Source organism: Capra hircus, chromosome 5, assembly GCF_001704415.2.
Source record: "Capra hircus breed San Clemente chromosome 5, ASM170441v1, whole genome shotgun sequence".
NCBI classification, from domain to species: domain Eukaryota; kingdom Metazoa; phylum Chordata; class Mammalia; order Artiodactyla; family Bovidae; genus Capra; species Capra hircus.
Window position 1 is genome coordinate 64,229,807 of NC_030812.1, and position 13,680 is coordinate 64,243,486.

Genomic DNA, 13,680 nt, shown 5'->3' on the forward strand with positions numbered 1-13,680 from the left:
TTTGAACTTTCCTTTGAATTGCAAAGACAGGTCTAATCAATCACACAATTTCTCTGGAAGCCCCTATTTCTAAAAATAGAAATCTATTTTCTGTAACAGAAATATTTCTTTTTAACTGTAAAAGAAATAGAAAAATAGAAATTTCTAAGAGTCCCAGTCATGTTGCCTCACCTCCCCCACAACGCAGTTAACCTTCAGCCTCGCTGAACAGTCATGTTGCTGGACTCAGAGATATCCATGCCAATCCCTGTGCATGGGGGGGGCCGATCTCAACTCACAACTCCTATCTCTTAATTCAAACATTACCCCCACCATTAGAGGTTTCCATCTGCTCCAAAGAAAACGAAGGCACTCCTTTCTCTCTAGTACTACTGACTCTTTTTTTTCATGTTTACTTGCATGATTAAAGATATTTTCAAAGTTATGGAAATTCTCTCCATTCTATTCAATTGTGCTGTGAACCTAAAATGTTCTAAATTCAAAACAAAACAGTACCTGGGGTTTTTTCTTATATCATCCAACTGGCCAACTACATGAGAAACATTGGTACGAATCATCTTAAAAGCAATTTCTTCTTCTCCCATGATTTCAAACCTAATTATCAAAACATAATGAGTGTAAATATGTATATGAATATGTAAAACAAAATTTCAATAAGAAAGTTTTATAAAACTTTAAAGAACCAACGTTCTCAGGATGACTTAATCTTTCCATATTACTAAGGAGAACAATCACAAATAAATTTCAAAGGATGTTTAATAGATAAACTATGGTAAAATTATGAAAATACCACACTCATCATTATTCTTAAAGAGAAAATGTATACGGTACTTACCTGTATTTGTTTTTGTCCTTATATGCTTTGTGGATTTTATCAGTTACTGGTTTACAGTTGGTTACTAGACTTTTAGTGACTGGTGGCTGTGAGAAAACATAGACATTACATCAGGGCAAAGCCTGGGGTGAGGCAAGGGAGGCATTCATCTAAAGTGCAAGTTTTAAGGGGGCATGAAAAGATAAACCAAGATGAATCAGTGATCAAGATGAGTATTTTAATGCAATATTAAAAAAAAATCAAATTGGCATACTATGGCCCACATATTAAATGTCTATTTTTTAAATAAAGTTTTAATTTTTTCAGAATGAAAATAAATTTCTAACAAACTGTAATGGACTGGTCTATAACGATACTCATAGGCTAAGCTATCATTCTTATAGTCTAATGAGAAAATACTTTATCCTGTGTGTAATCACAGGTAATTGCAGAAATGAAGTCAACATCTGGCTAAGAGTTCATTCAAGTAATGTCACCTAATGCTGCCACTATTACTAGCGCTTGTACTCTAAACAGCTTATTTGCATGAGCCTCAAGACTGACTTGTAACTGTGAGCAAAGCAGCCCCTACCTAATTCTTAGCTTTCAAAGGATATTTGCTGATTGTAAATCTTATGCCAGATTATTTGGTAAAATAATAAAATACTCTGCTAATAAATTAAGATGTATGTATTTCTTAAAAAATTAAAAAACCCAACACGCTAAAATCCCTCAATAACCTTTCATCATGCCTATAAAAGGGAAGATGAATAACTGCATAGATCATCTTCCTTAAAAAAAAAATGCTTCTGTAAGTTCTATGTAAGTTCAGGGGATTGGCAATTGTACAGTCTTACTAGGAAGCCAAAGTTTATAGAGAAGGAAAGAAGGAAAAGTGAAAAGACGGATGTGGAAATAAAAGGTGGTGAAAAGACAAGTTTGGAGTGAGTGCCAAAGCAGGCTAGACCTGGGGTGACTTCAGTGGCCTCTAAGGCAACCTGTCAACACAATCTCAATGTGGTCCTGAGGACAGTGAAGACCAGAGAGGCCTGGTCCGGGGGAGAGGCTGAGGGGACATGGTTTAGGAGCCCAGCACACTTCCTCCTCTCATCAATGCTCTGGGATTGCCCACCAAGAAGATACCAGAAGGGACAAATCAGGACAGCGTGGAACTCATGGCTCACTGTCCCCTCCTGGGAAAAGGGTGTACCCAGATCTTTGAGAGAACTTCAGTTATCCTGACACATAATAAAGGGTGTTTTAAAACCAGGATACTGACATCCAGATGATTCAGAGTTGATTATATTAGCTTTGTTGGGGGTAATTCCAAATTTGGGGAAAACAGAAAAAAATTATCACTATTTGATAGAATGTCTTTTAGTCTACACAACCTAATTTCTTTTTTTAAACTGTGATTCTGTTCTCTCAGGAGGCAGGGCAAACACCTACAAGGATTACAAATGTGCCTTTTTAATCCTTAAGAACACACTTGTAAAGAACTAATGTGTGTAACAGTCTGGGTTTTATAGAGCACTTTTCACTGTGTGGGCCTAACATACCAGAGAAGCTGCTGCGCCTCACGAGACAAGCTGCTGATCCGTTATCAGCCAGGCCTCCCGAGGGCCCACAACCAGAGCTAGCCTCAGACTCTGGCTGCTGATTCTTGCCTGTTTACCCCACTACAGCAAACTCCCTTAGGCTAACACCAGGTTACACCTTATCTCAGTTTCATTGATTTCACAGTTTAGAATATTTAGAGAGCTGGCTTTTGGTGACACATATCTATACACCAACCCGTGTCATATGCTGGACTGACCAACACATAACCAGCAATACGTATAGCTTGTCTGCATATTCCAACAGCTGTCAAGGTGCCCCTCACATGTCTCCTCATGGGTGGGCTTTCCCGGGCCCTGAGAACACGAGTGAGAAACACCATCCCCGCTGTGTGCAGTGAGTGCTAAACGAATGACTGCCTTCTTTCAGAAATCAGACTTGTAACTGATTACTAGAGTTACTTGTAACTGATTAGAAGAGTGATTACATTACTCTTCTCTACATTCATTTACAAACATCTTGTCTCCAGATAATTATAGGGGTTGAACATTCGCAAGGTGGTCAATTTTTAAAAACACATGTTATTTTAGACTTCCCTGGTGGTCCAGTGGCTAAGATTCCCATGCTCCCAACACAGGGGACACAGGTTCAATGCCTGGTTGGGGAACTAAGATCCTGCATGCTATGTAGCCAAATAAAAATTTAAAATTAAATAATAATTACTTAGGTTTCCCTGGTGGCTCAGAGGTTAAAGCATCTGCCTCCAATGCGGGAGACCCGGGTTTGATCCCTGGGTCAGGAAGATCCCCTGGAGAAGGAAATGGCAACCCACTCCAGTATTCTTGCCTGAAGAATCCCATGGACTGAGGAGCCTGGTGGGCTTCAGTCCACGGGGTCACAAAAAGTCGGACACGACTGAGTGACTTTACTTACTTAGGTTTGAAAAAACATTTTGATTATGAAAGTTATCTATTCGTTACAGAAAATATGAAAATACAATGGCACCCCACTCCAGTACTCTTGCCTGGAAAATCCCATGGATGGAGGAGCCTGGTGGGGTGCGGTCCATTGGGTTGCAAAGAGTCAGACACGACTGAGTGACTTCACTTTTACTTTTCACTTTCATGCACTGGAGAAGGAAATGGCAACTCAATCCAGTGTTCTTGCCTGGAGAATCCTAGGGACGGGGGAGCCTGGGGGGGCTGCCATCTATTGGGTCACAGAGAGTCTGGACATGACTGAAGTGACTTAGCAGCAGCAGTAGCAGTGTGAAAAAACATACTAACAACTACCAGTAAAAAAAAAAAATAAGCCAGATACAAAAGACTATATGATTTTAAAAGAAAACTACCTACGATTTAACCCACCACCTATTTTGTAAACATTTTTTTCCATGTGTGTGTGTGTGTGTGTGTGTGTATGTATGAGTAAAATTAACTGTAAGCACCACATAAATGGCTGTATCATATCCTTGTTCCATCAGTTCTAAATGCACATTTTCTTTTTTTTACATTTTCATTTCTTTGAAACTGGGATGCATCTTACAATCAAAAAAGTCTTCCAACCATTTCAGCCAAGTGGCACTCTAATACATTTGTGTGCAGATCATCTACTGCCCCTACTGGTAAGATCCAGAAAGTTCCATCATCAAAGCAACTTAGCTTTGAGGGAAGATGGGGTTCAATTTGATGAGTAGGCCAGAATACTGGAGTTGGTAGCTTTTTTCTTCTCCAGGGGATCCTCCTGACCTAGGAATCAAACCGGGGTCTCCTGCATTGCAGGCAGATTCTTTACCAATTGAGCTATCAGGGAAGCCTGACTATTTCCTTGGTTAATGTTTAACAGGATTGCTCTCCTGAGTAATGAGTATACACATCCTTAGTAAAAGGTTGTCTGTTTATAGAATATAAGCAACTAATCTCAATATTAGCTTAACATCCATTAGGGAGGAAAAAAAGATATTCCAAAGAAAAATATAAATTATTCTAGATTATTGGTGGTGCTACTGATTTCTACCAGAGACCTATAAACATAGAGCAAGCGTCTAGTTTTTGAAGTGCTGTACAGAAATGATAGTAACACCCAATAAGGATGGACTCTCTGTTTTACATAAATGAACCCACATCACTCACCAGATTCGGATCATAGTACGCTTCCTGAGTTGGCGGGATGTTGTTTAGCTGAGTGATATTAGCAGGAAGCATTTTCGAACAATTTATTAACATGTGTTCCAGACCTGTTAAATCCTAACAAAGCAAAAATAAAAGGATAAACCTTCTACATACAAGTAATGCTTGTGGTTTTAAAAATATGTTAAAGTCACCAAAGTGTAAGTGCTACCTTCAGAGTTTGACTGTAAGATTCTAAACAGAACAGACTGAGACAATACAAACAACTCATCTTTGCCTCAAAGTGGAACGTACAGGACCGGGAGGCCCCACTGATGCCAGGTGAGCCAGGAGATCACCAGATGGGTGTGCTACAGCTGGAATCCTCTTGGTGCCCATTATTCCTGAGTGTCCCACTCCTGGGACCAGAGGATGCCAAGGCAGAGGGGATTCTGCAGCAGCGTGGGTCTGGCTGAGGGCTCCACTCAGCCACATCTGAAGCCCCTGAATGAACCTGTCACGAGAATCTTCTATGCAGTTATGGTCTGCCTCTTCTCCACACAATACCATAGCAATCCCTAACAAAAGTCTTAAAAAAAGTCATCCTATGAAACACAAACTTCAAAACTGATTTTAATCCTGGCATTAAAAAGGGACTAGTTGTGAACACCCTCGTTTACTTGTACTTGCATTACACTGAAGTATGCAGGGCAAAGAGAAAGTATCAAACTTAAAAGTTTCATTTAAAATGTCACAAAATTTGGGGGCGGGGGGATAAAATTACAATACCTGCAAACTTAAAGGCAAGTCATGAATTCTGGTGGCCAGCGTGCGGATTTCTCTGTCAGACAGGATACCAGATTGGTCTGTGTCAACTTCATCAAAAACTTGAGATATGTTCAGCGGCTGAACTGCACTCATGAGATAATAAAAATAAGAGAAGGCAAACTGCATGTCCTCGGAGTGGCGCACTTTGTGAAATGACGTCTTGTCAAATTCTTCAGGGAACCTGTCCAAATGTAACACACTGTGAGATCTGGATACTTACAATATGTATGGTACCCGACACTTGTGGCATTAGAATCTTCCTTCCCTCCTGCTGAGATAATACTTTCAACACACTAGTCATCACGTGTCAGAGCCATAGACGCAGCATGGCGAGGATGTGAACTTCAAGCTGCCCTGGCTCTGAGCACAAGCAGAAAATTCAGACATAAGCGAGACTTACATGTCTTGCAGTTCCTGCATCACGATTCGGTCGATCATGTGAGGCATGTGTGCAGGGACTTTCCGAGATGTGAATCCAAACTTGCTGTTTAGAATTTTGTTCACGTATCGGAGGGAATCGGCGAATGTGTCTTTTAGCTGCCTCCCGGTGTGCTTGCTGTCAGTAAAGTAGGCCAGTTGTATCTTCAGTGACTCTTCTTCCTGAAAGGAGAATTCCACCCAGCACAGCGTTACATTTACTGCACAAGTGTCCTGTGTTAACAAGAGACGGGGGTACTACTTCAGGTAGCATGGCAATAACTAGTCACTGTCGTGTGGGGAAAATGAGCACTAAACAGGTCTCCTTCTGCATCCTAAGACCAGGGCTCACCTGGTCGAGTTCAGTGAAAATACTGCAGACAACAGTTGTTTATAGAGTTTTCTTCAGGGACTAGTAATTGACAGTGAGATTTCACAGCCTATCTCAATGCAACATTTAGAAAATCGATTTATAGTCCATTTGAGAGTGCTTTCAATATGAAGTTATTTCTACTGGTGAAATCAAAGCAGCAAGGACTTGAGTTTTGAAGACACAGGCTAGAATACAAAATTGGTTTCACCATATAACAGTGTTAATATTATGAAATGTAAAGAGCCCTGTCAAAACCACTAAGAGGTAAAAATGAATGGGCAAAGAATATTGGCAAAGAACCTGAACACACTTTACAGAAGATGAAATATTTTTCCTTCTCAAACTGATGAAAATATAGATTGATATTAGCTGCTGTTGGTTAGTCTGTGGAGAAACAAGCAGGCTTGCACACTGCTTGTCAAAGGAGGAAGGGGTGCAACATAAAAGGACGTATTTTATACACGCTAGACCCTTTAACCCAGCAATTCTACCTATAGAAATAAAGCTTCCCCAAGAGTAAGACATGTACAAGAATATTTATTGCAACATTAGGTATCTGTAATTGCAAAACACTGGAAACAACTTATAGCTGTTAAAAAAACAATGGCGGTTTGCCCACATACTACCACATCAAAGGTGACTGCAGAGCAATGTATGTATAACTTCACTGCTCCAAAACAAACTATATAGTTTATATCTCTATAGGTAAATAGTTGAAGAATACCCACCAAGCTACATATTCATAGTGACTGTCTCAAGGAGATTAAGGAAGGGAGGAGGAGGAGACCTTTTCCTTTTTTATTGCCTTTTTTTTTTTTTTTTTTTTTTGCATTGCTTCAATTTTTACCACAAGTTTATAGTGCTGCAGTTCAGAAAAAAGGAGGGTGGTGGTGGTGAGGACTCAACCACTAGTAAATGCTACCGTGTCAGGGACAAAAAAACACCCTGGAGTCAATGAAAGGAATGAAACTGCCTTCCCTTCACCACCCTCCTGCAGCCTAACGTCTGCTCAGGCTGTGCTCTATTCATGACCCAACCTAGACCACAAGGTTTTTACCTCGGTCTGTTGACTACTCCCCACTTTTCAAAGGTTCCACACCTCCATGGATCCTTATCACACGGCCGCAGTTCTGGCCTCCCAGCTTGCTCTTTGCGCCTCTAAAAGCACTGACCCTACTGACCATCCTGAGCCCCTGGATGTTAGCAGAGGGATGGCGCTCCTGAGATGCACAAAGGACCCCCGGGCACCGTGAAGGCTGTGGTCAAGGAGGGACAGCTCCAACTCTGAGGATCACCTCACACTCATCTGCTGTTGTGACACAGGGAAAGCTAATGAATTTGTCTGTGTCTCAGGCTTTCCGTTTTTGGAAAAGTACGCGATCTGACTGCACAAGGTATGCAAAAGTGGTTTTTGAAATAACATGCCAAGTGAAGATAAGATACCATCACAGCTCTCTGCTAGGAACTCAGGGTATGCCCCTGGCTGATCTCTTACTCACTCACACAAAGGCTGCTTCTGAAACTGCAAAATGGGGAGAACAGCCAAGACCCTTACAAGGTACTTTTATGGTTAGAATTATTGGGAAGATTCCTGGAGGAGGAAATGGCAACCCACTCCAGTATTCTTGCCTGAGGAAAATTCTTGCCTGAGAAGCCCATGGACAGAGGAGTCTGGCTGGCTCACAAAGAGTTGGACACAACTGAAGCAACTTAGCCACATGTGCTGAGTTCAGTGGCGGGCACAGGGAAGTTCTGAATAAACAGTAGCTATTACTTTATCACCACCACTAACAAGGTTACTTTTTTCCTGAGCATGGGAAGGAATAAGGGTGCATGTAACTTACATCAAGCAGATCTTGGAAATACTTTTTCTTCTCCCATGGCAAAAAGCCCAGGTAACTGTCTGTGTAGTGCTGCAGTTTTCTTCCAGGTACTACTTCATTGCCACCAGGGTAACTGTTGGCATTTCCCTCTGTTTTTCTCTCTTGTTCTTTCCCTGTGATTACCTTTTCCTGCGTGTCCTTGCTTTCCAGTGGGAAAGTCAGAGATGAGAGCTTTTCTCTTGACACGTTTCTGTCTCCTGCTTTTGGAGTCACGGTTATTGCCCTGAATCTTGCCCCCAGGGGTGGAGTCTGGCTCTGGGAATGGTTGTTCACTGTCACTGTCACTGTCACTGGAAAAGGCGACGACCCCTGGAGTCTTTCAGATGTTCCTAAGTTGCTTTTGTGAACCTGTTTTGCCAATGGGGCCTCCAAACCGCCATTTCTTTGCTCTGTCGTTAGAGGGTGATTTACTGTTAACTTTCCATTTTGTGGGTTCATCAGAAAGGACCTCAGCAAGGCTGACTTGGACAGGTTGTATCCTTTCATGGTGATGTCTCCACGTTCTAGTTGCAAATCCAAGTTATTAAGGCTCAACTGGGTCTCTTTTGGAAGGAGTGAAATATTGACCTGTGGAATTTCCACCTCCACTTGAAATCTTCTTGTGTTCACATCATGTCTCTTGACCTTAGGGAAGCGTTTTTCTTCGGGGATATCCTCAAACAAGATTTCCGCCTCTGGATGAAGTGTTGTGGAGCTCACCGAACTTTGGTAAGCCTTCTGGGTCGTAGAATTCCGTTTGGGCTCCTCCCTCGTGTCAACCTCTACTACTATCTGGATTTTGAACTCCTCATCATTTTTACCTTGAAGTGTGAGATTAAAATGTATTGTGGTCGCGTTCATTCCACTGTGCATTAGGAGGTGGATGGTCTTCCACTTATTGGCGATAGAAGCATGTCGGATAATTGGGTTGTCACTATACGCACCTTCGATCCCCTTTTTGGCTATTTCTGCAAAGCTGAAATAAGGCAGGCATTCACCTTTTGGAATAACATAGTGAGTCTGGTTTGGGAGAAGAGTTACTTTATACAATTCATGAAAATGATCTAGAGGAAAAAACACAAACATGACTTTTAAAAAAAACTACACATTTTCCCCCTTTTCATTTAATTCTTAGGGTTTTAGTTTTCACTTTCTAAGAGTGACTTTAAGTGGACTTTAAAATAATCAGAAATTCTATCACAAAAGCTATTGGTCTAGGGCTCTTTTGTACTTTCTGAAGCTATCACTATCATTGACATGGAATGCTGGGGCTGGTTCACTACCAAGGTAAGACACAATTCTGGACAGCAAATTCCAATGGTCAACTTCTATAAAAAACAAAACAAAACAACAACTTTCTGACCAAAAGGACCTTCATTAATAATCCAGCAACAAGATCCAATATTCTACCATGCTTATTTAATCAACCACTGGTCTCTTTTTATTGTTCCCCAATTAAACCCTCACTGTATATTTTCAACTAAGATAAATCTGCTTAGTTTAAGAAAAAAAGCAGACTAGAGCAATAACAGGAATAGATGCAGCTTCAGTGTCTGTGGCTTTCTAAAGATCTGTGTCCTTCTCTTGTAACTCACAATTTGTTTGGATTTCAGGCTGGAAAAGGGCTACCTAGAGAATAATTAAATAAGAAAAGTGATCCAAATCCCCTCTATTTATCAAGGATTGTTATCCCCTTACTCTAAATATGTTTTTATGGCAGTAAATATACCTTGCCCACAGTCGCCAGCATCGAACCCACAGGATAAGACATTGCAGGCTTGGTCACAGAACTTATCGGCCAACCAGGAATTTGCACATCCTTGATTACAGTAAGAGACGCCGGTCATTCCAGCACCAAAATGCCAGGGCTGTCCGACTCCGATACTTCCGGTGCCCCCAGCTCCTGCAATATAGCGGCTGGCACCACTGTTACCTGGAGGAGGAGGAGGAGAGAATCCTGTGGTGCTTACAATCTCGGGGAAAAAAACAGCTCCTAGTTCTCAATCAAGACTGATGCATGAATTTCTACCAGGAAAGGTTCACCCTGTTCTTCAATAGAAGATTTTATGTAGCTTAAAAAGACAACCTGAAAAGGGGGCGTCACCTGACAGTGAACTGGATGTGTGATGACCAGGCCTTGGCACTTAGAGCTGTGCAACCTGCCAGCACAGGTGGATGTGCTCCCGAGGACACATGCAGATGTGTCCGGAGAAGCAGATGATTCTGAGCCTGTGACTCTGTGAGGACTGATAAGAGCACGTCCCAATGCAGGCGCCAACCCCCTGCCCGAGTATTACCGCTCTACGAGAGGCCGAGCTCTCCGGGCTGCACAGGCCCTCCGGCACGGCTGCATTCTCTGCCTGTGGCAGAGTGTATTTTTCAAAAGTGCCTCTGAAAGATATGACTGAAACACAAAGCCTTGTTTCTTCCAACACTCTTCTCTTTTCCACACCTGCTTCCTCACGTGGACTAGGGAGATGACAGTATCTACACCTACTCTCTTTTCCTCTGGCGGCTGAGAAATTTAAGTGGATAATGGAGGATGCTTTCTAAGTTTAAATGCTTTATAAACTGAAAGGCAATAAATAAATGTAAAAACTTATTTCCTCGACAAGTCCAAATATAAGTGTACAAGACAGGAAGAAGAGGTGCTAAGGAGATGAGATCGTTTATTTCTTCCACATCTCTTTAGTCGTTCACTGACCTGGAGCAATCTGCTGACAGTCACTGGCCATGAACTCCTACAAAAACCAGTGAGAGTGAGTGATTCTTGCTCCTGTGCTCACATATTTAAGGGTAGGACTGATTTTCATATTTTTGAATAATAAAGAGCATTTGCAAGTGCAGGGTCAACATGGGAAAATGCCCCCAACAATGAAAACATGAATAAACTAGGTCATGGGTCCAAGAATGATGACTAATGAAAAAAATTCCAACAGCATAAACAAGCTACACCTGAACACATCCTCACCAGAGCAGTCACCACCGTCCCAATCACAGGCCGAATTATTACAAGCCTTGTCACAATAGCCGTCTTTGATCCAGGATCCTGGGCAGCCCTCAGCACAGTTGGGCACAGGCCATGTCAAATACACCTAGGATAAAGCCAGAGAGAAAATAAAATGGTTTCTGACTTCTGACACTTATTATTCTTAAGCTAGGATTCCTTTAAAAGAAAAATAACACAAATGGAGCCTGTAGAAAGGGCCATCCTGTGGTGGCTTCTTGGTCCCGCCCAGCTGACAGGTCTCAGCAGGCACAATCACTCTTTTCTGTTACTGGAGGACAGCAGACAAGGACTCAGCTTACAGCTTTAGTCTCACAAATGGTCTTATAAATAATCTATTGGTAAATAAAGCAGCAACACGCCAGACTTAAATCCAAGTACAAAAGCGTGCAGGTGGAAAGTGCGCAAGAAGTCACCGCTTTTCTGCGATGCTGTTGTCAACTCCTGAGTGGATTCATGTATCGTCTCATCGCAAGGCTGAAAAGGGGGGCGGATGACCTCTCAATGTCCTCACCTCCACACGTGAGGTCGTTATGAATTAATCAGCATAGCATCTTGAGCTGTGAACAACTCTGCTTTCAAAACAACTGACAGGCTATATGCGTGGTGTGTGCTCAGCTGCTCAGTCATATCAGACTCTCTGCCACCCCATGGACTGTAGCCCAACAGGCTCCTCTGCCCATGGAATTTTCCAGGCAAGAATACTGGAGTGGGTTGCCATTTCCTACCCCAGGGGGTCTTCCCAAGCCAGGGATCAAACTCTCATCTCTTGTGTCTCCTGCATTGGCAGGCAGGTTTTTTTTTTAACCACTGTGTCACCTGGGAAGCCCTGACCTGCTATATGGTTGCTTCCTAACATTTTTGAAAACTTTTAAAATCTCTCTATCTTTGCACGGTCCAGCTACTTGGAAGGGCTTTCATCATCTGGTTAACTCTTACTTGCTCTTCCAAGCTCATCTCACTCCCAGGATGACAATGCCTACACAGCTGATACCTAGAACATCTGTGCTCAGGACCAGTTTTTCCATCCTGCCCCTCAAAGCCAGAGTGACACTGGCTGCCTTGTGACACTTCATCCATGTCTTTAAAGCACTGCTGCTGCTGCTGCTGCTGTTAGGTTGCTTCAGTCGTGTCTGACTCTGTGCAACCCCATAGATGGCAGCCCACCAGGCTCCCCCGTCCCTGGGATTCGCCAGGCAAGAACACTGGAGTGGGTTGCCATTTCCTTCTCCAATGCATGAAAGTGAAAAGTGAAAGTGAAGTCGCTCAGTCATGTCCGACTCTTAGCGACCCCATGGACTGCAGCCCACCAGGCTCCTCCGTCCATGGGATTTTCCAGGCAAGAGTACTGGAGTGGGGTGCCATTGCCTTCTCCCTTTAAAGCACTATGTTGAGCTAAATTTGTCTTGGGTGTTTTGCTGGCGTGGTAAGCACAACAGTTTCCCAGTGATTTTGCTTTTCCCGCTGTTGCAGTAGCAGAAAACACACAGGGTGGGTTTGGGTGTTAAGAACATAAGGAAGCCAAGTTCCTGCCACAGGAACTTTTCTTACTCCCTGATCGTTACCTCTCCTGAGCTCAGCACTCAAAACTGCTCATTTGGACAAATTTAAATATGATATATACACCGATTTCCCTATGTCCCATCTACAACTTCTAAGTGACTCTGAAAGGGTAACAGGCAGGAAGGCCACGGGTCTCCAAACGGAGGAAATAGCCTGCAAGTGTCAGACATTTTTATCTCTCTTAAGCGGCAGGAGGAAACAAACTAGCGATATTTTTTCCTTCTCTATACAAATTTAAAAGGAGGTTTCTCTTAAAATTCTGTGTTGCCATAACACCTGGTTTCACCTGAAGTTAACTATTCTCAAACCTAGAGATAACCAATGCCTTTTTCTTATGGAAATGTTTATCTTAAGCTATGCTAATGTACTATGCATTTACCCCAAACTCTGTCTTCAAGTCGGTTCCTCCGCCTTTTGGCTCAGAACCTACTTGACAAACCAGTATGTTATACTCAGATATTGTTCCTCTAATCTATGTAAATGAAACTATTTGTGTGGTAATCTGCCCTTCTGCAAGATTCAAATTAATCATTTTATGGCCCAGGATAAACCATTTGGTGCCAAGATTATCCCAAAATGCATCTTACAGGTGAGGGGCCTTGGTGCCATTCTGAATTTTAAGACATTCCTTTCTTTCATTAACAGACTGCTCGTGACTATACAACATCCAGCTGAAGACTAGCAGGGGGGCACTCTTTCTGCCCTCTTCTGATGCCTACGTCAGAAGCTTTCTCTATCTCCTTTATACTTTAATAAAACTTTATTACACAAAAGCTCTGAGTGATCAAGCCTAGTCTCTGGCCCCAGATTGAATTCTTCTCCTCTGGGGCCAAGAATCCCGGCGTCGTGATTCAACAACAGCCTCTCCACTCCTAGACCAGGCACCTCTTAGCTACTCACCTTCTGACCTTTGGAATGACTGTAGAAATCATCTGGCCAGACATCCTTCCCGAACATGACATCATCATTCAGGTAAATGAACTTCTGGGACAGCCCTTCGATGCGATGGATGTGACTTTCAATAGCAGGTGAACTGAAGGTGGGTAAGTGGCTCAGATTTCGAAAAACATCCTTTTAACAGACACAAAACAAGACAGAAGAAGGGGAATGAGAAGGGAGTTTTATTTTGTTTTTGGAGAGAAATTAGGGAG

At 42.4% G+C, this 13,680-nt stretch overlaps 1 protein-coding gene across 2 annotated transcripts in view; it reads right to left on the reverse strand.

The window, feature by feature from the left end:
• GNPTAB (N-acetylglucosamine-1-phosphate transferase alpha and beta subunits) overlaps positions 1-13,680 on the reverse strand; it is an 84,917-nt gene that overhangs the window by 9,469 nt on the left and 61,768 nt on the right. For both annotated transcript variants that reach the window (XM_018048177.1, XM_018048176.1), the window contains 9 exons: positions 13,430-13,600; positions 10,931-11,054; positions 9,689-9,892; positions 7,942-9,023; positions 5,708-5,907; positions 5,269-5,488; positions 4,504-4,617; positions 836-921; positions 496-594 (listed from right to left, as the gene is read on the reverse strand). In XM_018048177.1, coding sequence (XP_017903666.1) covers positions 496-594; positions 836-921; positions 4,504-4,617; positions 5,269-5,488; positions 5,708-5,907; positions 7,942-9,023; positions 9,689-9,892; positions 10,931-11,054; positions 13,430-13,600 — 2,300 coding nt within the window. The remainder of the gene's footprint in view (positions 1-495; positions 595-835; positions 922-4,503; positions 4,618-5,268; positions 5,489-5,707; positions 5,908-7,941; positions 9,024-9,688; positions 9,893-10,930; positions 11,055-13,429; positions 13,601-13,680) is intronic.